This window comes from Somniosus microcephalus, chromosome 15, assembly GCF_052327205.1.
Source record: "Somniosus microcephalus isolate GS21.2 chromosome 15, FLI_Smic_1.0, whole genome shotgun sequence".
Taxonomy (NCBI): domain Eukaryota; kingdom Metazoa; phylum Chordata; class Chondrichthyes; order Squaliformes; family Somniosidae; genus Somniosus; species Somniosus microcephalus.
The window spans coordinates 110338550-110363168 of record NC_141001.1 but is presented as its reverse complement, the minus strand read 5'-3'; the positions used below and the strand labels follow the sequence as shown (position 1 = coordinate 110363168).

Below are 24619 nucleotides of genomic sequence, written 5' to 3'. Positions count from 1 at the left end.
CCTCGGTGTTAGCGCCCCGGATCGCCGGCTTAGCGCCTAATGATAGTCGTGCATCGCCTGTTTTAGCGCAGCAGCAACCTCTTGGTGCGATGCCACTGAATATCGGCGAAGATGGCGCGAAGTTGCGCCGGGCGCAAACTTTAGCGGCCGCCCGGCTGTAGCGCCCCAAACGTGGCTATACTGAATTTCTAGGCCTTAGTGTCTCCGCTTCCACCACTTCCGTCAGCAGCAAGTTCCAGGTCCTCACCACTCGCTGCGTAAAAAAGTTTTTTCTCTTGGATTTCCCTGTATCTCTTGCCCAAAACCTTAAATCTGTGTCCCCTAGTCCTTGTACCATCAACTAGTGGGAACAGCCTTTCCCCGTCTAGCCTATCCAAACCCGTCATAATCTTGTACACCTCGATCAAATCACCCCTCAACCTCCTTTGTTCTAATGAAAACAAATCCAGCTTTTCCAACCTGTCCTTGTAGCGAAGATCCCCCATCCCCGGAACCATTCTGGTAAATCTCCTCTGCACCCTCTCAAGGGCCTTCACATCCTTCCTAAAGTGTGGTGACCAGAACTGGACACAATACTCCAGTTGTGGCCTAACCAGCGCTTTATAAAGGTTCAGCATAACTTCTCTACTTTTGTACTCAATACCTCTATTTATGAAGCCCAAGATCCCATATGCTTTGCTAACCACTCTCTCTCTCACTATGTCCCGCCACCTTCAGGGACCTATGCACATTAACTCCCAGGTCCCTCTGTCCCTGCACACCCTTTTCCAATGGAAATAAAAGTCGGGAGAGATGTAAGAAAGCTATCACCTATTTTACACCCATTTCAGATCATAACCTCGGCCCCCATTACATTTTTACCTATTTTTTTATCCACACCTTTGTTTTGGCCCCCCCCTCCTTTTTTTCTCTCTCCCACATGGCAGCTGTCTCCCATTCTGCCAGCGCATTTCACACCTAATCTAGAGCCGTCTTTTGTCTCCACTCGTCCTATCACCATCTCGTCTCGTTTTGAATACCTCTTAATGTCTCTTCACTTCCCTTTTGTTCTCTCCCAGCCTGGCTGTCAGTCCTGACGAAGGGTTTGACCCGAAACGTTGACTTTTTCTCTCTCCAAGGATGTTGCCTGGCCTGCTGAGTTTTTCCAGCATTTTCTGTTGTTGTTACCCATTTTACACTATCGCACAAAATCAAAATTACCCCCCCCCCCCCCCCCCAGCAGTGTGCATTCCCCCACCACACATCGAGAGTCACGTGGATAGATTTTCAAAGATCAATCACCTGTTGAACCGCCCGATTTTCATTTCTGTTATTTAAGTGTGGGATCTGGGGAGAAGACCGGTTAGGGGCCTGTTTTTTTTGGAATACTTTGTGCAGTAGGGGAACAGAGTTCCACTCGCTGATGCATTTTGATTTCACTTTGTGTTTATTGTATTCAGGAACTTTGTAACTGGCATAAACAGTGGCGTGGGTTGGAGTTTATGATGGTCTTGCTTTCATTTCCTTATTTGAAGCCAATCATTGCAACAATGGTGCTTCGTTAGTGGGTCACAGATTTGACACTCTCATCAAATTTGGAACTCACAGCCTCTAATTTCCAATAATTAGAGGTATAATTACAAGTTTCGTTTATTTTTATAGACGCCAGTCAATAACGTGGATGTAGCTGTCACCACAGTCTATCAAATCAGAGCCTTTGATTTAGCCACACCCACTTAGTTGATTGGCGGTTGTAAAGATAAATAAAAATTTCATGCTATTCAATCTTGGTAAGTAAACAAAATATGACCCTTTTTGAAACATTTATTAAATAGTCTTCAAATGAAAAGATGATTTGAACTGTATTAAGGGACTGCTGCAATACGATTCTAATGTATAAATCACTCTGCTCCTGCTTTGGAGAGCACGGAGTTCCAATATAACTGTGGTGATGTACCTCAAATAGTTGATGTATTGGAATTGTCAACATGCCTGCAATTTTTAATGTCTTAACATAAGAAATAGGAGCAGGAGTCGGCCATTCGGCCCCTCAAGCCTGCTCCACCATTCAATGAGATCATGGCTGATCATCGACCTCCGCTCCACTTTCCCGCCCGATCTCCGTATCACTTGATTCCCCTAGAGTCCAAAAATCTATTGATCTCAGCCTTGAATATACTCAATGACTGAGCATCCACAACCCTCTAGGGCAGCGAATTCCAGAGATTCACAACCCTCCGAGTGAAGAAATTCTTCCTCATTTCAGTCTTAAATGGCCGACCCCTTATCCTGAGACTCTGCCCCCTGGTTCTAGACTCTCCAGCCAGGGGAAACAGCCTCTCCGCATCTACCCTGTCAATCCCCCTCAGAATCTTGTATGTTTTCAATGAAACCACCTCTGATTCAGGGAAGTTCTGCTACAACTGTACAGGGCGTTGGTGAGACCACACCTTGAGAACTACGTACAGTTTTGGTCTCCTTATTTAAGGAAGGATATACTTGCATTGGAGGCAGTTCAGAGGCGATTCACTAGGTTAATTCCAGAGATGAGGGGGTTGACTTATGAGGAAAGGTTGAGCAGGTTGGGCCTATACTCGTTGGAATTTAGAAGAATGAGAGGTGATCTTATTGAAACATATGAAGATACTGAGGGGGCACAACAAGGTAGATGGAGAGAGGATGTTCCCCTCCTGGGGAAATCTAGAACGTGGGGGCACAGTTTTAGAATAAAGAGTCGCCCTTTTAGAACTGAGATGAGGAGGAATTTCTTCTCTGAGGGTCGTAAATCTGTGGAATTCTCTGCCCCAGAGAGCTGTGGAGGCTGGGTCATTAAATACATTTAAGGTGGAGATAGACAGATTTTTGTAAGATAAGGGAGTGAAGGGTTATGGGGAGCGGGCAGGGAAGTGGCTTTGAGCCCAAGATCAGCCATGATCTTATTGAATGGCGGAGCAGGCTCGAGAGGCCAAGTGGCCGATTCCTGCTCCTATTTCTTATGTTCTTATTCTTCTAAACGCCAGAGAGTATAGGCCTAATCTACTCAATCTCTACTCACTGGAAGCTTGATGGCCATTGATATTGTGGGATATCTCAAAATGATCTGGGATACTTTCAGTGGGTCTGGTTTGCAGCTATTCATTAACTTAGAACCTGGCCTTCTGTGGACCACAGAGAACCCGGAGGAGTTTCAAGATGCAGCGGAGCAGCTCAGCTTTAAGAAGATGCTACCTCGAGACGAGCGGAGATTCCATGCCGCAGATCTAGATGGGGACATGGTGGCCACCAGGGAGGAGTTCACCGCCTTTCTTCACCCAGAGGAGTTCGACCACATGAAGGAAATTGTTGTTTACGTAAGTACTGAAGCCTCTTTACTGCTCCTGAATCCGAGTGTAGAATCATACAATCTCTTATAGTTAGAATCATTGAAACTTACAGCACAGAAGGAGGCCATTCGGCCCGTTGTGCCTGTGCCGGCTCTTTGAAAGAGCGGTCGTGCTGAGTCCCACACCCCCCGCTTTTTGTCCGTAACCCTGTGAGTTCCTCATCCTCAAGAACCATTACTTCCTTTTAAAATTATTTATGGAATCTGCTTCCGCCACCTTTTCAGGTTGTGCATTCATTTTCTTTCTTTCAATAAATATATACATCACCTGCAAAGACTTTTATTCTCTCTCCCTCCCTAAGACCTTTGAACTGTAGCTTGCAGTGTATCAGCTCAAACACTTTTTTTTAAAGAGCATTAAGATGACGCTAAGATTAAACTACCATAATTAGTTACTGGGCCCACCTTTTTTGAGAGATGCCAACAATGGATTCAGGCTGCACATAACCTCTTAATGAGAATATCTTTTCTGCCGCTCCTCCTCCCCATGCCCACTGCTTCTACCAGAGGGGCTGATGGTTGTGGGCCTCTTTTAATTGGACCAATAAGATTGGCACTGAGGTGTGGTGTATGTGCCTTTAAGAGCAATTATGGTGTATGTGCCTTTAAGAGCCCCAGGTGTGCGTAATGCCGGTAATTGCCACTTGGGCTATATAAGTCTGTGTATTGTGTATATCCTTTAGAAACCCCCCCCCCCCCCCCCAGACTTAGTAAATGCCTATGAACCAACTCCTGTCTTCAGTGTCTTTATCTACACACGGACACTACAGTGGCGACGAAGTGGAAACGGACTTACCTGCAATTCGGCAGCACCTCAAGGACATTGATTCCTCCAGAGTCCAGAAGACTCAAGGAAGTAAGAGAAACTGTGGTTTCACCAGCTGGCCAAGCTGGTGACAGGTACTGCGCTAATCCTTCCTGGGCGTCAGGCTGGAGCTCCAGCGGCGGGCTCTACAGCTGAGACAGGCAGCGAAATCGGAGGCAAGCAATAACGGACTGGGAGGGTGCACTCGAGAGACGGCCGGCGCGGCAAGCAGGTCAGCGTTTAGACCTCCGTCGGGAACGAGTCTCCAACAGTGAATAAACGGAAACCACAGTAAAACAGCGTTGTTATCGGTAGCAGTGGCGGGAAAGCGCGGGAAGCGCCATATCGTTGCTACAGAGAGAGAAAAAAAAAAAGTGCGGGAAGCACCATATCTTTTCTGAAATGCCTAAATCTGGTAATATTGAGGCTTTTGATGGCGAAATAGAAGATTGGACCACATACGTGGAAAGAGTAGAGGTTTATTGCACTGCAAATGGAATAACAGATGAAAAAAAAGCTTCAGTACTTCTGAACTTAATGGGCGCGAAGACATACGGGCTGGTACGAAATTTAATCACTCCAGCCAAACCAAAGGACAAGACTTTTAAAGAAATTGTTGATACCCTGCAGGAGCATTTAAACCCAACACCGCTGCTGATAGCGGAACGATTCAAGTTCTTCAAGAGAAATCAACACAAGAATGAAAGTAATGCTGATTACCTAACCGAATTAAGAAAGCTATCAAAGTACTGCCAATTCGGAGCAGGACTATCGAATTATCTTCGAGACAAATTTGTTTGCGGTTTCTTAAGTGAAGGAACACAAAAAAGACTGCTTTCTGAAAAAGATTTAACATTGGACAAAGCTTTCAGTATGGCTGTATCATACGAAGCAGCAGCAAAAGGAGCTGCAGAGATACAACAAGAGACACAGGACTTCGGCACCCATAAAATGACACAGGAGTTCGGAAGATGTTATCGCTGCGGCAGATCCACCCATAACCAGAGGGACTGCTGGTTCAAGGGCAAAGCATGCAGGCAATGTGGTAAGATTGGACACATTGCACGGGTATGCCAATCTGGACAAAATAAATCCACTGACAGAAAACAAAAAATCAATAAAGAAAAGTACAGGAAGGTACAAATGATGGCGGACAGTAGCTCCGAAGACCAGAATAGCGATAGCGACTCCGGAAACAAGAGACTAAGCTGTCTCAAATTACATAATGTACTTGCCAAAGAGGATTACCAAACCATTTGGGTTACCCTCACAATAGCAGGGTCCCCAGTTAAAATGGAGCTAGATACAGGATCAGCTCTAACCGTAATAAATCGACGAGATTACGAGAGGCTATTTTCGCATATACCTCTAAAAGACACATCCATTATCTTAAAAACATATACGGGCCAGAAAGTCTACCCCAAAGGAAAAATAAGGGTGCCTGTGGTATACAACGGCAAAGAAATACAAAAGTTGTATTTATACATTCTACAAGATGGTGGTCCACCGTTGTTGGGACGTGAATGGATAAGGAAGATACGTTTAGACTGGCACTCCATTCAGGCACTGACGGTGACCAGTAAGGAAAAAAACAATGATGACGTCATACCTGAACGATTAAAAGACATCTTGGCCAACGCCAAAGAAGTGTTTCAAGAGAAACTAGGAACCTTGAAAGGCATCACCGCCTCAATAAAAGTGGAAGATACAGCAATTCCAAAATTTTTTAAGGCAAGACCGGTGCCAAACGCAATACGTCCGGCAGTCGAGGCAGAGCTGAAGAATTTGGAAAAGGCAGGCGTATTATCCAAAATAGATTGGAGCGAATGGGCAACACCCATCGTTCCAGTCATGAAAAAAACATTGAAAAATAACTCTGAGGAACAGAAAAAAATTCGCATCTGTGGGGACTTTAAGGTGACTGTAAACCCGGTCCTTCACACGGTACAGTATCCTCTTCCGAGGATAGAAGATATTTTCGCCTCACTATCCGGAGGGAAACGTTTCACAAAAATTGACTTGGCACAGGCATATCTACAGATGGAGGTTGAGGAGACCTCTAAAAAGTATCTCACAATAAACACACACAAAGGCCTGTACCAGTACAATCGACTGGTTTTTGGAGTAGCATCAGCTCCAGCTATCTGGCAAAGAGCTATGGAGCAAGTCCTGCAAGGGATTCCGGGGACTCCATGCTACCTAGACGACATCCTTATAACAGGAGAAAACGACAACGAGCACCTTGCCAATTTGGAGCAGGTGCTCACTAGGCTGAAAGAACGAGGCCTACGAGCAAATCGCCCCAAGTGCGAATTTTTCCAAAATCAGATATCATATTGTGGCCACATAATTAATAAGGAAGGGTTGCATAAGTCACCTGAAAAAATTGAAGCAGTTATAAAAGCCCCACCACCTGAAAATGTTTCACAATTAAGGTCATTCCTGGGATTAATAAATTACTATCATAAATTTTTACCGAACTTCTCAACTATTCTACACCCTCTTAATGATCTTCTACAGACACGAGTGATTTGGAAATGGAACGAAGACTGTAAACGTGCCTTCCATAAATGTAAAGACTTAATCACATCCGAGAAAATTTTGGCTCATTACAACCCATCACTACCCATCAGACTGGCATGCGATGCATCCCCTTACGGCATAGGAGCGGTATTGTCCCATAGATTCCCTGATGGCTCGGAACGGCCGATAGCTTTTGCGTCACGCTCATTGAACTCAGCTGAGCGTAACTATGCCCAGATAGACAGGGAAGCACTCAGCCTGGTATGGGGAGTGAAGAAATTCAACCATTACCTACACGGACAAAAATTTACCTTGCTGACTGACCATCAACCCCTCATCTCCATATTCAACCCTAAAAAAGGTGTCCCCATTATGACGGCACAAAGACTACAGAGGTGGTCCCTTTTTCTAGGGGCACACCAATACAACATTGAATACAAAGGGTCAAAACAGCATGGGAATGCTGACGGTTTATCACGCCTACCGTTGCCAACGATACAAGAGGCACCTACAGTAGACCCAGTAGAGATATTCCACTCTACCATAGTGGAATGTCTACCGGTGACAAATTCTGCCATTGAAAGGGAGACAAGAAATGACCCTACTCTCTCACGGGTCTACGATTTAACAGTGAAGGGATGGCCAGCACATGGCGAACCACTGTTGCCAGCATTCTCGCAAAGAAGAGAACAGCTGTCAGTGTGCCGAGGAACCTTGACGTGTGGATCCAGAGTGGTGATTCCACCCAAACTCCAGGATAAAGTGCTAAAGGAGCTTCACGAGGGGCATCTGGGTGGAGTGAAAATGAAGAACCTAGCTAGGGCGTTTGTATGGTGGCCAGGTATCGATGGAGACATCGAAGACATGACCAAGAGCTGCCTAGGATGCCAGAAGGTTCAAAATGCTCCGCCACAGGCCCCTCTACATCCATGGGAGTGGCCCTCATCTCCCTGGCAAAGGGTACACATCGACTTTGCTGGTCCATTTATGGACTCGATGTTCTTAATCGCAGTTGATGCACACTCCAAGTGGCCGGAGGTAATAAAGATGTCCTCCACCACCACGGAAAAAACCATCACAGTATTAAGGACCATATTTCCCAGGAATGGGCTGCCGGAGCAGATATGTTCTGATAATGGACCGTAATTTGTGTCCGAAGAATTCAGAAAGTTCTTAAAGAACAATGGGGTAAAGCACTACACGTCCGCCCCATACCATCCCGCCACCAATGGATTGGCTGAAAGGTTTGTCCAGACCTTCAAGAAGGCCATGGGTAATGAAGACATAAAACTTCAGCACAAGGTGGATAACTTCTTATTTGCATATAGGAATGCAACGCATATGGTTACTAACCAAACTCCTGCCATGATGTTCTACAATAGAAACCTAAGATGCCGGCTGGATTTGGTCAAGCCCAACATCCGAAGGGACGTGGAGAACCGGCAGTTTCAGGGCATGAATGAAAGGCCAACTAGGGTCTTCCAGATAGGCCAACCGGTTTTGGCCCGGGACTACCGTACCGAGAAATGGCAGCCTGGAACTATCTGCACACGATTAGGACCACTGATGTATACCGTGGACATTGGAGACAGCATAATAAGGCGCCATGCTGACCAAATCATCAAGTCATCCGAAAAGGGACAACCTACACCACCACTCTATACATCTAACGATGAAGTAGAGATACCCATATCTACCTCCGATCCGGTGATACTGGAGCCCGATGAACCCGACACTGGCCTTCAAGCCGAATCAGCCCTGCCAGAAGAACCTACTACACCACCAGAAACTACTACACCCCCGAGGCGTTATCCGGACCGAGTCAGGAAGCCTCACAGAAATCACAGAAACCCCACAGTGCAGATAGAGGCCATTTCGGCCCATCGAGCCTGCACCGACACATATTCCACCCGATCCCCGTAACCCCTACACCAACACATATCCCACCTTATCCTTGTAACCCCACGTGTTTAATCCCCCTAACACTAAGGGTCAATTTATCATAGCCAATCAACCTAACCTGCACATCTTTGGACTGTGGGAGGAAACCGGAGCACCCGGAGAAAACCCACCTCCTGAGAGACTAACTTATAATTAATTAATACAGCAATGTATATTATTTTGCATATAACATGTAATTAATAATTACTTAAAATATGATGTACTAGTTAGCTAGAAGGGGAGGAATTGTGGTGTATGTGCCTTTAAGAGCCCCAGGTGTGCGTAATGCCGGTAATTGCCACCTGGGCTATATAAGCCTGTGTATTGTGTATATCCTTTAGAAACCCCCCCCCCCCCCCAGACTTGCTTAGTAAATACCTATGAACCAGCTCCTGTCTTCGGTGTCTTTATCTACACACGGACACTACATGAGGTACCCCAGAGTCACCCGACAGGACGTCAGCACCACAAGTGCCCCTTTAAGGGCACCACTCCTATCAGAAACAAATATGTGGTCCAATAAAACTAAAAGATGCTTAAAATAAAGCAACAAAGACCAAACCAATCGGAACCTTAAGCACTGAATCATGATGTTATCGAGCTTGCTTGTAAATCAGACACCTTGCATTGGCGAGCGGTAGCCTTTGCTTCCGTTCCATTCTTTCCACATCAACCTTGTGCGCAGCCTTCCTTTGACTTAACAAGCTGCTAACCTTGAGTAAATGTCACATCTCCTCAGATGCTGACCAGCAGATGGAACCTTTAGCTTAGTTACTTGATAAACTTTAGTGTTTTATCATTCACATTAAAGTGTCGGCTGTGGCTCAGTGGGCAGCACTCTCTCACCTGAGTCGGAAGGTTGTGGGTTAAAGCCCCACTCCAGAGATTTTGAGCACATGTATCTAGGCTGACACTCCAGTGCAGTGCTGAGAGAGTGCTGCACTGCAGAGGTGTTGTCTTTCGGATGAGAGGTGGTAATCTCTGGATTACTCCCAGTGCCACATGCTACTGAGTTTAGGATTAGGAGGATAGAGCAGATGAATGTGTGGCTAAAGAGTTGGTGCAGGAGGGAGGGCTTTAGTTTCCTGGATCACTGGGTCTGCTTCTGGGGAAGGTGGGACCTGTACAAGTCTGATGGGTTGCACCTGAACCGGAACGGGACCAACATCCTTGTGGGGAGGTTTGCTATTACTGTTGTGGGGGGGGTTTAAACTAACTTAGCAGGGGGGTGGGATACGGAGTGGAGCTATAGTAAGGGAAAAAACAAGTCAGCCTGGAAGGCAGAGCAAATCTGTAACGGCACAAGGGAGTATGGCAGGGCTGGATGGCATTAATTTTAATGCAAGGAGTCTTGCAAGTAAGGCAGATAAATTGAAGGTGTTGATGAACACATGGGAGTACGATATTGTTGCTATCACAGAGACATGGTTGAGGGGCAGGACTGGCAGCTCAATATTCTGGGGTATAGAATCTTCAGGCGAGACAGAGGGGGGTGTAAAAGAGGAGGGGGTGTCGCAATATTAATCAAGGAGTCAATTATTGGTTCCTTTAATGAGGCCATATGGGTAGAACTTAAAAACCAAAAAGGGGCAAGCACTTTGCTGGGAGTGTACTATAGGCCCCCAAACAGTCAGGGGGAGATAGAGGAACAGATATGTAGGCAAATCTCAGAAGTGTAGAAATAATAGTAGGGGATTTCAACTTCCCCAATATTAACTGGGATAATCGAAGGCTTAAAAGGTGCGGAATTATTAAAGTGCATCCAGGAGAGCTTTTTGAGCCAGCATGTAGAAAGTCCTACAAGAGAGGGGGTGGTACTGGACCTAATTCTAGGGAATGTAGCCGGGCAAGTGGTAGAAGTGTCAGTAGGAGAGCATTTTGGTGACCATGACCATAATTCGGTGAGATTTAAGGTAGTCATGGAAAAGGACAAAGATAGACTGGAAATAAAGGTTCTAAATTGGGGGAAGGCCGATTTTAATATGATAAGGCAGGATCTGGCCAAAGTGGACTGGGATCAGCTACTTGTAGAAAAATCCACATCAGAGCAGTGGGAGTCTTTCAGACAGGAAATAGAGAGAGTACAATGCCAACATGTTCCTGTAAAGGTCAAGGGTGGGACCAACAAGCCCAGGGAACCCTGGATGTCAAGGGATATACAAGAATGGATTAGGAAAAAAGGGAGGCTACAAGGGACTAAACAGTGGAAGCCCTAGAGGAGTATAGAAAGTGCAGGGGGGTACTTAAAAAAGAAATTAGGAGAGCAAAGAGGGGACATGAAAAAACACTGGTGGGCAAACTAAAGAAAAATCCCAAGGTGTTTTATAAGTATATTAAGGGCAAGAGGATAACCAGGGAAAGAGTAGGGCCCATTCGGGACCAAAGTGGCAATCTGTGTAGAGCCAGAAGATGTGGGTGAGGTTTTAAATGAATATTTTGCATCTGTGTTCACTATGGAGAAGGACGATGTAGGCATAGAAATCAGGCAGGGGGATTGTGATATACTTGAACAAATTAGTATTGAGAGGGAGGAGGTACTAGCGGTTTTAGCAGGCTTAAAAGTGGATAAATCCCCAGGCCCAGACGAGAAGTATCCCAGGCTGCTGTGTGAGGCAAGGGAGCAGATTGCAGGGGCTCTGACACACATTTTCAGAACCTCTCTCGCCACAGGGGAGGTGCCAGAGGACTGGAGAACAGCTAATGTAGTACCATTGTTCAAGAAGGGTAGTAGGGATAACCCAGGGAATTACAGGCTAGTGAGCCTAACATCAGCGGTAGGGAAATTATTGGGGAAAATTCTGAGGGACAGAATTAGTCTCCACTTGGAGAGGCAAGGATTAATCAAGGATAGTCAGCATCGCTTTGTCAGGGGGAGATCATGTATAACCAATTTGATTGAATTTTTTGAGGGGGTGACTAGGTGTGTGTGGTTGAGGGTAGTGCAGTTGATGTAGTCTACGTGGAATTTAGTAAGGCTTTTGACAAAGTCCCGCATGGGAGACTGGTAAGAAGGGATCCAGGGCAATTTGGCACATTGATTCCAAAATTGGCTTAGTGGCAGGAGGCAGAGGGTGATGGTCGAAGGTTGTTTTTGTGACTGGAAGCCTGTGTCCAGTGGTGTACCGCAGGGATCGGTGCTGGGTCCTTTGCTGTTTGTAGTGTACATTAATGATTTAGATATGAATGTAGGAGGTATGATCAGTAAGTTCGCAGATGACACGAAAATTGGTGGAGTGGTAAATAGCGAGGAGGGGAAGCCTCAGGCTACAGGACGATATAGACGGGTTGGTCAGATGGAATTTAACCCTAAAAAGTGTGAGGTGATGCATTTTGAGAGGACTAACAAGGCAAGGGAATACACAATGAATGGTAGGACCCTAGGAAGGACAGAGGATCAGAGGGACCTTGGTGTGCATGTACATAGATCCCTGAAGGCAGCAGGACAGGTAGATAAGGTGGTTAAAAAGGCATATGGGATACTTGCCTTCATTAGCCGAGGCATAGAATATAAGAGCAGGGAGGTTCTGATGGAGCTGTACAAAACGCTAGTTAGGCCACAGCTGGAATACTGTGTGCAGTTCTGGTCGCCACACTATAGGAAGGATGTGATTGCATTGGAGAGGGTGCAGAGGAGATCCACCAGGATGTTACCTGGGCTGGAGTGCTTCAGCTATGAAGAGAGACTGGACAGGCTGGGGTTGTTTTCCTTAGAGCAGAGAAGGCTGAAGGGGGACCTGAATGCGGTGTACAAAATTATGAGGGGCATAGATAGGGTAGATAGAAAGGAACATTTCCCCTTAGTAGAGGGGTCAATAACCAGGGGGCATAGTTTCAAGGTAAGGGGCAGGAGGTTTAGAGGGGATTTGAGGAAAAACTTTTTCACCCAGAGGGTGGTTGGAATCTGGAACTCACTGCCTGAAAGGGTGGTAGAGGCAGGAACCCTCACAACATTCAAGAAGCATTTAGATGAGCACGAAACGCCATACCATACAAGGCTACGGACCAAGTGCTGGAAAATGGGACTAGAATAGACAGGGCTTGATGGCCGGTGTGGACACGATGGGCCGAAGGGCCTCTTTCTGTGTTGTATAATTCTATGGGCTGGATTTTCATTGAGGAGGCGGGACTACAACTTTCGGGGTTGTAGTGTCGCCTCCATCGAGTTCTAGCCAACCCACGCGATTTTGACTTGATTGACCTTGTTGAGCCCGCCCACCGGGCTCAGCAGGCCAATTAAGGGCCACCTGGCAACAGGTGACATCACAGATTGATATTTCATCTGTCAAGACCTTTTGACAGATGAAATATCAGCGTTCGACAGCTGTTTGAAGCTGTCAAACACTGACAATCTGTACTCCGGGTTAATTCCTTCCTCAGGATGATTTAGAGATCTCCCCGGAACAGAAAGCTGAATGTTAGAACATTTGACAGCTCGCGGCCATTCTGCTTTCTGTGCCGGTGAGATGAGGGACTCTTGAGACCTGAAGGAAGGAAGGTTGTAAAGGTAAGTACATGTAAGTAAAACTTCTTTAAACACTTTACACACACCAAACACACTTACCTCTGCACTCATGCACCCATCACTCACCTGAACACCGGACATCTCGACCCCTCCAAGCCCTTCATCCCGACAGCCCACCTCGCTAACTTGGCGTGGTTTGGAGCCGTCGGGAATCCCACATTTCACCAATGAAAATAGGGATTAGGCTAAAAATTGCCTGTTAACAGGCAGTTAATTGGCACTAATCCCCTTCCCGCCTCGGGGAGGCGGGTCCCAGTACGGGTCGGGTACCCGCCTCCTTTGAAACTGAAATGGAGGCGGGTTGGGGGCGGGATGGGTTCGTGCCCCCCGATTTCGGGATTTTAACCCCCCACACGCCTCCAATCCCGCCTCCACGGCCCAATGAAAATCCTGCCCAATGACCCTATCTGTGACTCTATAGGTTAAACCGAGGTCCCGTCTGCGCTTTCAGGTGGATGTAAAAGCTCCTATGGCGCTAATTCGAAGAAGAGCAGTGGAGTTATCCCCAGTGCCCTGGGCCAATATTTATCCCTCAATCAACATAACAAAAACAGATTATCTGGTCATTAACACATTGCTGTTTGTGGGAGCTTGCTGTGCGCAAATTGGCTGATGCGTTTCCTACATCACAACAGTAACTGCGCTTCAAAAAGTACTTCATTGGCTGTAAAGCGTTTTGGGAAGTCTGATGGCCGTGAAAGGCGCTATAGAAATGCGAGTCTCTTTTTCTCGGTTCAGTATTCATTTGATAATAACCATCTATAAACCATTCTTTCTCTGCTTTTATCTCTCCCAAACTACCCCAGTTGTTCAGCAGAAAGGTTTTTTTACTATAGCGGTTAGTGGATCTTTAGGCATCTATTACACTTTGCTTAATATTTAAAACAAGGGGGCCGATTAATCCATGCTGGCTGATAGGAGCGTTAAGATTTTCTCGCTAAGGACATTCTTGTGTGTCGGAGGATTGCGCCGCCGACCACAAAATCCGGGCCAATGAGATTATTCATCCCGACCTGCACCAAACTAAAAGTCCAAGTCATGCTCCCTTTACATAAATCGCCCTCCCCCCGTGACACTGGGACTGCCGAAACCTTCCCCTATCCTTTACACTTAAGGCTCATTGATCATAATAAAGAAAATGTTCTTTTGTTTGCCATTTGGGGAATTGCGATACAAAGCGGTGCCATTGCTGTCGGACGCTGCAGAGTAGCGGGCAGTGTAATGGCCCACGGATCCCAGGGGTGCACCGTGTGCCAATCAGCAAACAGAAAGCTTTTCATAGAGTCAGAGTCATAACGGCACAGAAGGAGGCCATTCAGCCCATCGAGTCCGTGCCGGCTCTCTGTAGAGCAATCCAGTCAGTCCCATTCCCCCGCTCTATCCCCGTAGCCCTGCAAGTTTATTTCCCTCAAGTGCCTATCCAGTCTCCCCTTGAAAACATTGAGTGTCTCCGCTTCCACCACTTCCATCGGCAGCGAGTTCCAGGTCATCGCCACTCGCTGTGTAAAAAAGTTTTTCCTCACATCTCCCTCCGTGTATCTCTTTCCCAAAACCTTAATTCTGTGCCCCCTAGTCCTTGTACCATCAACTAGTGGGAACAGCCTTTCCCCGACTAACCTATCCAAACCCATCATAATCTTGTACACCTCTATCAAATCACCCCATAACCTCCTTTGCTCTAATGAAAACATGTTGTAACCATTCAGTGCTACTCTGCTAATTAGATCATGCCTCATCTCTGAATATTTCAACAATTAATTTAACCGGAATTAACAAAAAAAAGAAAGCACACGAGAAACATTGTAAAAATTTAATGGAAACAAATCTGCATAAGATTTGGTCTGAATTTTTTTGCTCATTACTGTAACATTTGATTGAATTTCATGAATATCGGCAAAATATTACAGCTGATATATTGTAAAAAAGAGCTTTTATTATTTTCTTTCTTTCGCGGGATATGGGTGTCGCTAGTAAGGCCGGTATTTATTGGCCATCCCTAGTTGCCCCGAGAAGGTGGAGATACAACGGAGTGGCTTGCTAGGCCAATTCAGAGGACAGTTAAGAGTCAACCATGTTGACGTAGGTCTGGAGTCACATGTAGGCCAGACCGGGTAAGGACGGCAGGTTTCCTTCCCTAAAGGACATTAATGATGGGTTTTTACGACAATCCGATAGTCTCATTGTCATACTAGTATCAGCTTTTTAAAAAATGATTAAATAAAGAAAAAGAAAGACTTGCATTTATATAGCGCCTTTCACGACCACGCAAAGCGCTTTACAGCCAACAAAGTACTATTTGAACTGTAGTCACTGTTGTCATGTAGGAAATGAATTCAAATTCTCAAACTGCTATAGTAGGATTTGAACACCCATTCATTATTAGTCCAGGCCTCTGAATGCTAGCCCACTAAACTACCATAAGATAAGCTTAATGATCAACCATTTTTAACAAATAAATGCTAAAATCTGCTCCCAATCTCAGCCCTGATAGGCAGATGCCACATTCAATACTATTTCTCTCTCCAGAAGTGTATTATTCCAGGATACTTAACTTTTAGATGAGATAGGCAAAATGGAAAAGGAGGAGGGGTAGCCCTGATAATTAAGGATGGGGGTTGAAGGGGCGGGTGGGTGGGGTGCTTGGGTTGACGTGCACTCCTTCCGCTGTTTGCGCTTGGCTTTCGCTTGCTCCCGGCGAAGAGACTCGAGGTGTTCGCCGCCTTCCTGGATGCTTCTCCTCCACTTTGTGCGGTCTTGGGCCAGGGATTCCCAGGTGTCGGTGGGGATGTTACACTTTTTCACGTAGGCTTTGAGGGTGTCCTTGAAACGTTTCCTCTGCCCACCTGGGGCTTTCTTGCCGTGTCGGAGCTCCGAGTAGAGCGTTTGTTTGTTTTGGGAGTCTCGTATTGGGCATGCGGACGATGTGGCCCGTCCTTCGGAGTTGATCGAGCGTGGTCAAAGCTTCGATGCTGGGGATGTTGGCCTGAGCGAAAACACTGACGTTGGTGCGCCTATCCTGCCAATGGATTTGCAGGATCTTGTGGAGACAGCTTTGAGGTGCCTGCTATACATGGTCCATGTCTCTGAAGCATACAGGAGGGCGGGTATCACTACTGCTCTGTAGACCGTGAGCTTGGTGCCGGGTTTGAGGTCCTGGTCCTCAAACACTCTCTCTTAATTAATTAATAACCTTGTAGTAAAGGTGCCTTTGGGGAAGAGTGACCATAATATGATAGAACTTTATATTAAGTTTGAAAGTGATTTAGTTAAATCCGAAACTAGAGTCTTAAATCTAAACAAAGCAAACTACGTAGGTATGAGGGGCGAGTTGGCTATGGTAGATTGGGAAACTACATTAAAAGGTATGACGGTAGACAAGCAATGGCTAGCGTTTAAAGAATTAAGATATAATTTACAACCAATATACATTCCTTTAAGGCACAAAAACCCCACTGGAAAGTGGTCCAACCGTGGCTAACAAGAGAAGTTAAAGATAGTTTAGATCAAAGGAAGAGGCTTATAAAGTTGCCAAAAAGAGCAGTAAGCCTGAGGACTGGGAGGACTTTAGAATTCAGCAAAGGAGGACCAAGAAATTGATAAAGAAAGGGAAAATAGAATATGAGAGTAAAGTAGTGAGAGATATAAAAACAGACTGTAAAAGCTCCTATAAGTATGTAAAAAGGAAAAGATTAGCGAAAGTAAATGTGGGTCCCTGACCGGCTGAGACAGGAGAAATTATAATGGGGAATAAGGAAATGGCAGAGAAATTATTAAACAAATACTTTGGGCTGGATTTTGTGAATGGAGGCGAGTTGGAGGCGGGACAGCTGCTTGTCGTGTCAATGTCCCGCCTCCATCCTTGCCTGACCAACCAGAGGGATTTTCCCCTGATTGAGCTTGTTAAGCCTGCCCTGCGGGCTTAGCAGGCCAATTAGGGAGGAAGTCACTGACAGATCACGTCAATGTCAGACGTGCTATCTGTCAAGACTTCTTCAAAGAAGAAATGTCAGCTGTGAAGCTGTCAAACACTGACATTCTCTTTAGTTTGATGGATGAGTCCTTGTGTTGAGGACTCATCAAACCTTTCAAATCTGTAAATTTCACCAGGCTATTGGAACAGAGGTTCCAACAGCCATTCTGTGACATTGACAAGCGGGATGTCGGCTCTCCCGATCCACCGTGGCTAAAGGCTGTAGGAAGAAAACAAGATAAGTGAACACTTTTTTAAAACTAATCACTCACCTTGCATACTTACCACTCCACACTTGCACCCATCGCTCACCTCTACACCTTACTTCCAGGTGCCTCCGACCACCGCAGGCCTCCTCCACGTCTCCCCCCCAATCCAGCGGGGTTCTCCGAGGTCGGGAAGCCTTCACCTGTGAAGGTAAAATGGCACTAATCCTTTTTTCTGCCTGTTAACAGGCAGTTAAAAGGATTAAATGCCTTTCCCGCTTCCAGGAGACTGGACCCGAAGCTGCACATCTTCCCACCTCCTGGCAAAAGGGCACGGAGGCGGGATGGGGGCAGCTTTGCCATCCGCCCCCACTTTCTCCGAGTTTACCGACTGTCCTGCCTCCATGCCCGCCTCCTCGGGGCTTGGAAAATCCAGTCCTTTTGTATCTGTCTTCACGGAAGAAGACGCAAAAAAACCTCCTGGAGATAGTGGGGAACCAAGGGTCTGGCGAGAATGAGGAACATTAATACTATTGGAGATTATGGGGCTATTCTCCATTTAAACTTCACTACTTCAAAAATATACTTAAATTTGTGATTTTGGAGTCTGGGGTGTTTCAAAAAAAGTATGGATAGCTCGAAATTGTGGTGTGACTTTTATAAAAAATAAAAAAAAAGCACTGATTTAGAGCAAGTTACATTTCCAGTAATTCAGACTGAAAATCACCGCTACCCTTCTGGGCTACACACAACCAAGTGTTCTCCAGTTAGAATGCTTCCATCCAGAGAGGACTGACCCAAGACCTGCTGCGAACAGAGCTGGAGACGTTTTCTCTCTGCAAAGCAAATTTGAAGTGCAACTTTCTTATACACATTGGAATTCCTATAGTCTCTGGGAACTATGCTCGAACCTCCATATTATGCATTTCAGAATCGTCTAAGAAAATCATTTTTTTTCATGTACAAATTTGAAAACTCTCTTCACCAAGTCTTATTACTGTTTACCCTTCCTTTTTAATTAATGGAGTGCTATTTCTTAATGATCTTGTCAGGAGGTATCCCCTTACGCTGTGCAAACATGCCCTGCGCCTGTTTGCACCAGCCGTAAAATTCTCATACTTAATTGCTGGGCAGTTAGTGGGCAATTCGCCCAACCCTGTGCCAGCAATTAGGAGTTCAAAGTCGGTGCGGATAATCTGTCAAGTCGGAACCTGGACAACATTCAGACTTGGGCTGACAAGTGGCAAGTAACATTCGCACCACACAAGTACCAGGCAATGACCATCTCCAACAAGCGAGACTCTAACCATCTCCCCTTGACATTCAATGGCATTACCATCGCTGAATCCCCCACTATCAACATCCTGGGGGTTACCATTGATCAGAAACTGAACTGGACCAGCCATATAAATACTGTGGCTACAAGAGCAGGCCAGAGGCTGGGAATTCTGCGGCGAGTGTCTCACCTCCTGACTCCCCAAAGCCTTTCCACCATCTACAAGGCACAAGTAAGGAGTGTGATAGAATACTCTCCACTTGCCTGGATGAGTGCAGCTCCAACAATACTCAAGAAGCTCGACACCATTCAGGATAAAGCAACCCGCTTGATTGGCACTCCATCCACCACCTTCAACATTCACTCCCTCCACCACCGGCGCACTGTGGCTGCAGTGTGTACCATCTACAAGATGCACTGCAGCAACTCGCCAAAGCTCCTTCAACAGCACCTTCCAAACCCGCGACCTCTACCACTTAGAAGGACAAGGGCAGCAGACGCATGGGAACATCACCACCTACAAGTTCCCCTCCAAGCCACACACCATCCTGACTTGGACCTGTATCGCCGTTCCTTCACTGTCGCTGGGCCAAAATCCTGGAACTCCCTTCCTAACAGCATTGTGGGTGTACCTACACCATATGGACTGCAGCGGTTCAAGAAGGCGGCTCACCACCATCTTCTCAAGGGCAATTAGGGATGGGCACTAAATGCAGGCCTAGCCAGCCAGCAATGCCCACATCCCATCAATGAATTAAAAAAAAAAAAAACTTGATAGATCGCAAGATTCGAGATTTGGCGCATTGCTGTCCATTTCAAAGGCGGTATAATGACGTACTCTGAGAGCATGCCATCATACCGACCGCAAATTCTGGCCCATTGTCTCACGTTCGAATGAGTTAAGACTCACGTCACAGTTAAACCCTAGTTCTAAAATCGCCTGTAGATTCATACCTCCCAAATACTGCTAAATCAGCAGATTGCAAATCATCGAATTTTCGAACCTAGGGCTCATTTAAGTGCAATTATATGGGTGCGAGCAGGTCGCCTAGTGACACAGGCTATAGGAGGACTATTGTGCGTTTAGCTCAAGTGACATGGATTTACTGTCGGTGGAAGTGAAAGCGGGTAGGCAGAGCATACGGGATACTGGGCTTCATAAATAGCGGCATAGAGTACAAAAGGAAGGAAGTTATGATGAACCTTTATAAAACATTGGTAAGGCCTCAACTGGAGTATTGTGTCCAATTCTGGGCACCTCACTTTAGGAAGGATGTGAACGCCTTCGAGAGGGTGCAGGGGAGATTTACTAGAATGGTACCAGGGATGAAAGACTCCAGTTCTGTGGAGAGACTAGAGAAACTGGGGTTGTTCTCCTTTAGAGCAGAGAAGGTTGAGAGGAGATTTGGTAGAGAAACTGTTCCCATTGGTGGAAGGGTCGAGAACCAGAGGACACAGATTTAAGGTGATCGGCAGAAGAACCAAAGGCGACATGAGGAAAAACTTTTTTACGCAGCAAGTGGTTAGGATCTGGAATGCACCGCCTGAAGGGGTGGTGGAGGCAGATTCAATCATGGCTTTCAAAAGGGAATTGGATACGTACCTGACACACAATAATTTGCAGGGCTATGGGGAAAGGGCGGGGGAGTGGGATGAGCTGAAGTGTTCTTGCAGAGAGCCGGCACGGGCTCGATGGGCCGATTGGCATCCTACTGTGCTGTTACCGTTGTATGATTCTAAGTGGCAAAGCAAGGGCAGGAATCGGTAGACTGCAGACAATGAACAGGAGATGGAAGGAAGGGTACATCGTTCATGGGGTTGAGTACTAGACAACTGAGCAGAGTCAGTCTTGGAGAGAAAGCTGCCTGATCCTTCGAGCAGGGAAAGAAAGGAAGACTTGCATTTCTATAGCGCCTTTCATCAACTCAGGACGTCCCAAGGCGCTTTACAGCCAATGAAGTACTTTTAAAGTGCAGTCACTGTTGTAATGTAGGAAAACTCAGCATCCAATTCACGCAGAGCAAGATCCCACCAACAGTAATGAGATAATGAGCAGATCATGAGCTTATAGATGCTGGTCGAATGACAAATGTTGGCCCAGGATGCCAGGGTGAACTCCCCAGAGGGTAAAGGATTTGGGGACAGAGTATTGAATGAAGCTGGGGGTGGTGGGGGGAAGAGAGAGAGCGAGAGAGAGAGTGAGAGTGAAAGGGCATTAGAGAGACAGAGACTGAAGGAACACTTTAAAATGAAAATGTTGTTTGTGTTGCAGTGTGAATAGTAAGATGATAGTGTTCATTTTGTGGGAGGACAGACTATTTCTTTGAATTGGGAACTGAACATAGAGGTCTGAATGTGTGAAATTTAATACAGATAATCCAGGTATAGAATCCTGAATGCATTAAGCGACTTTCCCTGACCCCATTCTATGGAGTGCCTTGCAAGGCACAGCATTTGTGTATAATTCTGATCCGAGCATTAACCGTGTCCTGTTACTCATGTTTCCCTTGCTCAAGACGGCCTCAGTCACCTCTTTCACACATAAGCGTTTAGATTTTGTTGGCTTTCAATGTAGTTTTGTCTGCAGGACAGCCATGAGTAAATGGGCTGGATTACAATCTGATCAGTTGATATTTACATTTATTTAATATCTTGATCCAAGTGTAACATTTCTTGGCAAACTCGCTAATGTGTTCACCACAAAGTACAGGACCGGGATCACTGCTAGTTTAATGAGTATAGCCTAGACTACATTAGCAGAAGCCTTTGAATGATAGAATGGTTCCAGCACAGAAGGAGGCCATTCGGCCCGTCGAGCCCGTGCCAGCTCTCTGCAAGAGCACTTCAGCTAGTCCCACTCCCCCGCCCTTTCCCCGTAGCCCTGCAATTTTTTTTCTTTTAGGTACTTATCCAACTCCCTTTTAAAAGCCACGCTAGAATCTGCCTCCACCAGTGCATGCCAGATCTTAATCATTCGCTGCGTAATAAAAGTTTTTTCTTCCGTCACCTTTGGTTCTTCTGCCAATCACCTTAACTCTTGTGTTCTCTGGTTCTCGACCCTTCTGAGAATTCCTATCGCACAATGAATCGTGACCCCATGGATACCTTGAATCTGTAAAGCTGCAGGGCAGCACTAGCATTTGGATGCCAATGTCCTCTTGCCCACTGCTGCGTTTGAGGAGGAGGGTTGTAACTCGAGGGCAATCCCAAGGGCATGGTGAAAGTCAGTGCTTTTTTTTTCTGTGTGGTTTCACAACTGTACAAGTACAACCACAGAGCAGGGGAGCTCTCCCCTGTGTCCTGGTCAACATTCATCCCTCAACCAACACCTAAAAGCCGACGATCATGTCCTCGTCACATTGTTGCTTGTGGGAGCTTGCTGTGCACAAATTGGCTGCCGTGTTTTCTACATTACAACAGTGACGATATTTCAAAAATACATTTATTGGTTGTAAACAACTTGTATTTATATCGCATTTAGTTAAATGTCCCGAGGCAGTTCACAGGAGCGATTATCAAACAAAATTTGACACCGAGCCACATAAGGAGCTATTAAGACAGGTCAAAGAGGTAGGTTTTAAGGAGCATCTTTAAGGAGGAGAGAGAGAGGTAGAGAGGTTTAGGGAGGGAATTCTAGAGCTTGTGGCCTAGGCAGCTGAAAGCTGGGACGTGCAAGAGGCCAGAATTGGAGGAGCGCAGAGATTGCAGAGGGTTGTAGGGCTGGAGGAGGTCACAGAGATAGGGAGGGGCGAGGCCATTGAAGCGAAAAAGGTTTGGAACATCCTGAGATTGTGAAAGGTGCTACATAAAGGCAATTTCTTTCTTGGTATAGTCAGCAACTGTACTTACAGAGTGTTTTTATTACTAGGAAACACTTGAAGATATCGATAAGAATGAAGATGGATTTGTTGATGAGGATGAGTACATTGGTAAGGAACGACTCCTTTTCAAATCACTTACTTTGGCCCATTCATTACTTTCTGATAGATTTCGTTCAGTCTTTCCCGGATCATTTCCCAATCAAACTGCAAAACCGTAGTGGCTCCTCGTTCAGGTGCCACTTCCCCTGATGTAGCAGCAGTGCCCTCTGCAGTAATGGGGAGACGGCAAACTCCAGGTTTAAAAGCTTCAAGCTCTCTGTGCTTCTGCATGTCCTTCACTGTCTGGCCTCAAATCTGATGGGGGGGCGGGGGCAATTCAGCAGCTGATAATGGGCAAAAAGAACCAGGGGGGAGATGAGGAAATGTGTTTTTTACGCAGCGAGTTGTTGTGATCTGGAATGCGCTGCCTGAAAGGGCGGTGGAAGCAGATTCAACTTTAACTTTCAAAAGTGAATATATAACTTCAAAAGGGGAAAAAATGTGCAGGGCTATGGGGATAGAGCAGAGGAGTGGGACTAATTGGAGAGTTCTTTCAACGAGCTGGCATGGGCCAAATGGCCACTTTCTGTGCTGTTCGATTCTGTATATTCCAGTACCATCATAAAACATGGCAAGAATAACCTTCGATAACTGCTAATCAAACAGGATTTAACCTTCAATTTATCGAATTAAATCAAAGTTTCTCTCTTACTCATTTTCTTAACTGTCTTCATGAAATGCAAGTATTAACTCACAGGTTAGCACCTGAATACATTGAAAATATTTACTAAATAAATTTGAGGGATTTTTTCATGGGCATCAGTCTGTGTCTTATGGATTGTTTATTTAGTGTGATGTCACATCCAGTAGCTGACATGAACACAAATTTCTACATACATAAATGCAAAAATATTTTAAGTAAGTTGTTAATAGCCGCGTCTAGGAACAGGAGGAGGCCATTCAGCCCCTCGAGCCTGTTCCGCCATTCAATGAGATCATGGTTGATCTGCGACCTAACTCCACATACCCGCCTTTGGCCCACATCCCTTAATACCTTTGGTTCACAAAAATCTATCAATCTCTGATTTAAAATTAATAATTGATCCAGCATCAATTGCCATTTGCGGAAGAGAGTTCCAAACTTCTACCACCCTTTGTGTGTAGAAGTGTTTCCTAATTTCACTCCTGAAAGGTCTGGCTCTAATATTTAGACTATGCCCCCTAGTCTTAGACTCCCCAACCAGTAGAAATAGTTTCTCTCTATCTACCCTATCAGTTCCCCTTAATATCTTGAAAACTTCGATCAGATCACCCCTTAACCTTCTCAATTCCAGGGAATACAACCTTAATTTGTGTAATCTCTCAACTTAACCCCTGGAGTAAGGTTTAAATTACAAGGAGAGATTACAGTCTACCATAATTCACCGCCAGTGTGGTCGGTGCATTTAAAGGAAGAAAGAACTGACATTTATGTAGCGCCTTTCATGATTTCAATGAAGTACTTTTTTGAAGTGTAGTCACTGTTGTAATAAGAACATAAGCAGGAGTAGGCCATACGGCCCCTCGGGCCTGCTCCGCCATTCAATAGGATCATGGCTGATCCGAACCTAGACTCACGTCCACTTCCCTGCCCGCTCCCCGTAACCCCTAATTCCCTTATCAGCTAGGAAACTGTCTCTCTCCGTTTTAAATTTATTTAATGTCGCAGCTTCCACAGCTCTCTGAGGTAGCAAATTCCATAGATTTACTACCCTCTGAGTGAAGAAGTTTCTCCTCATCTCAGTTTTGAAAGGGCAGCCCCTTATTCTAAGATTATGCCCCCTAGTTCTAGTCTCGCCCATCAGTGGAAACATCCTCCCCGCATCCACCCGATCAAACCCCCTCACAATCTTATATGTTTCGATAAGATCGCCTCTCATTCTTCTGAACTCCAATGAGTAGAGGCCCAACCTACTCAACCTTTCCTCATAAGTCAACCCCCTCATCTCCAGAATCAACCGAGTGAACCTTCTCTGAACTGCCTCGAGAGCAAGTATATCTTTTCTTAAATATGGAAACCAAAACTGTACGCAGTATTCCAGGTGTGGCCTCGCCAGTACCCTGTATAACTGAAGCAAGACTTCCCTGCTTTTATACTCCATCCCCCTTGCAATAA

General features: G+C 45.8%; 1 protein-coding gene across 3 annotated transcripts in view; it reads left to right on the top strand.

Annotated features, from left to right (window-relative positions):
• rcn1 (reticulocalbin 1, EF-hand calcium binding domain) overlaps positions 1–24619 on the top strand; it is a 58990-nt gene that overhangs the window by 20285 nt on the left and 14086 nt on the right. For all 3 annotated transcript variants that reach the window (XM_086008269.1, XM_086008267.1, XM_086008268.1), the window contains 2 exons: positions 3151–3329; positions 22473–22533. In XM_086008269.1, coding sequence (XP_085864395.1) covers positions 3151–3329; positions 22473–22533 — 240 coding nt within the window. The remainder of the gene's footprint in view (positions 1–3150; positions 3330–22472; positions 22534–24619) is intronic.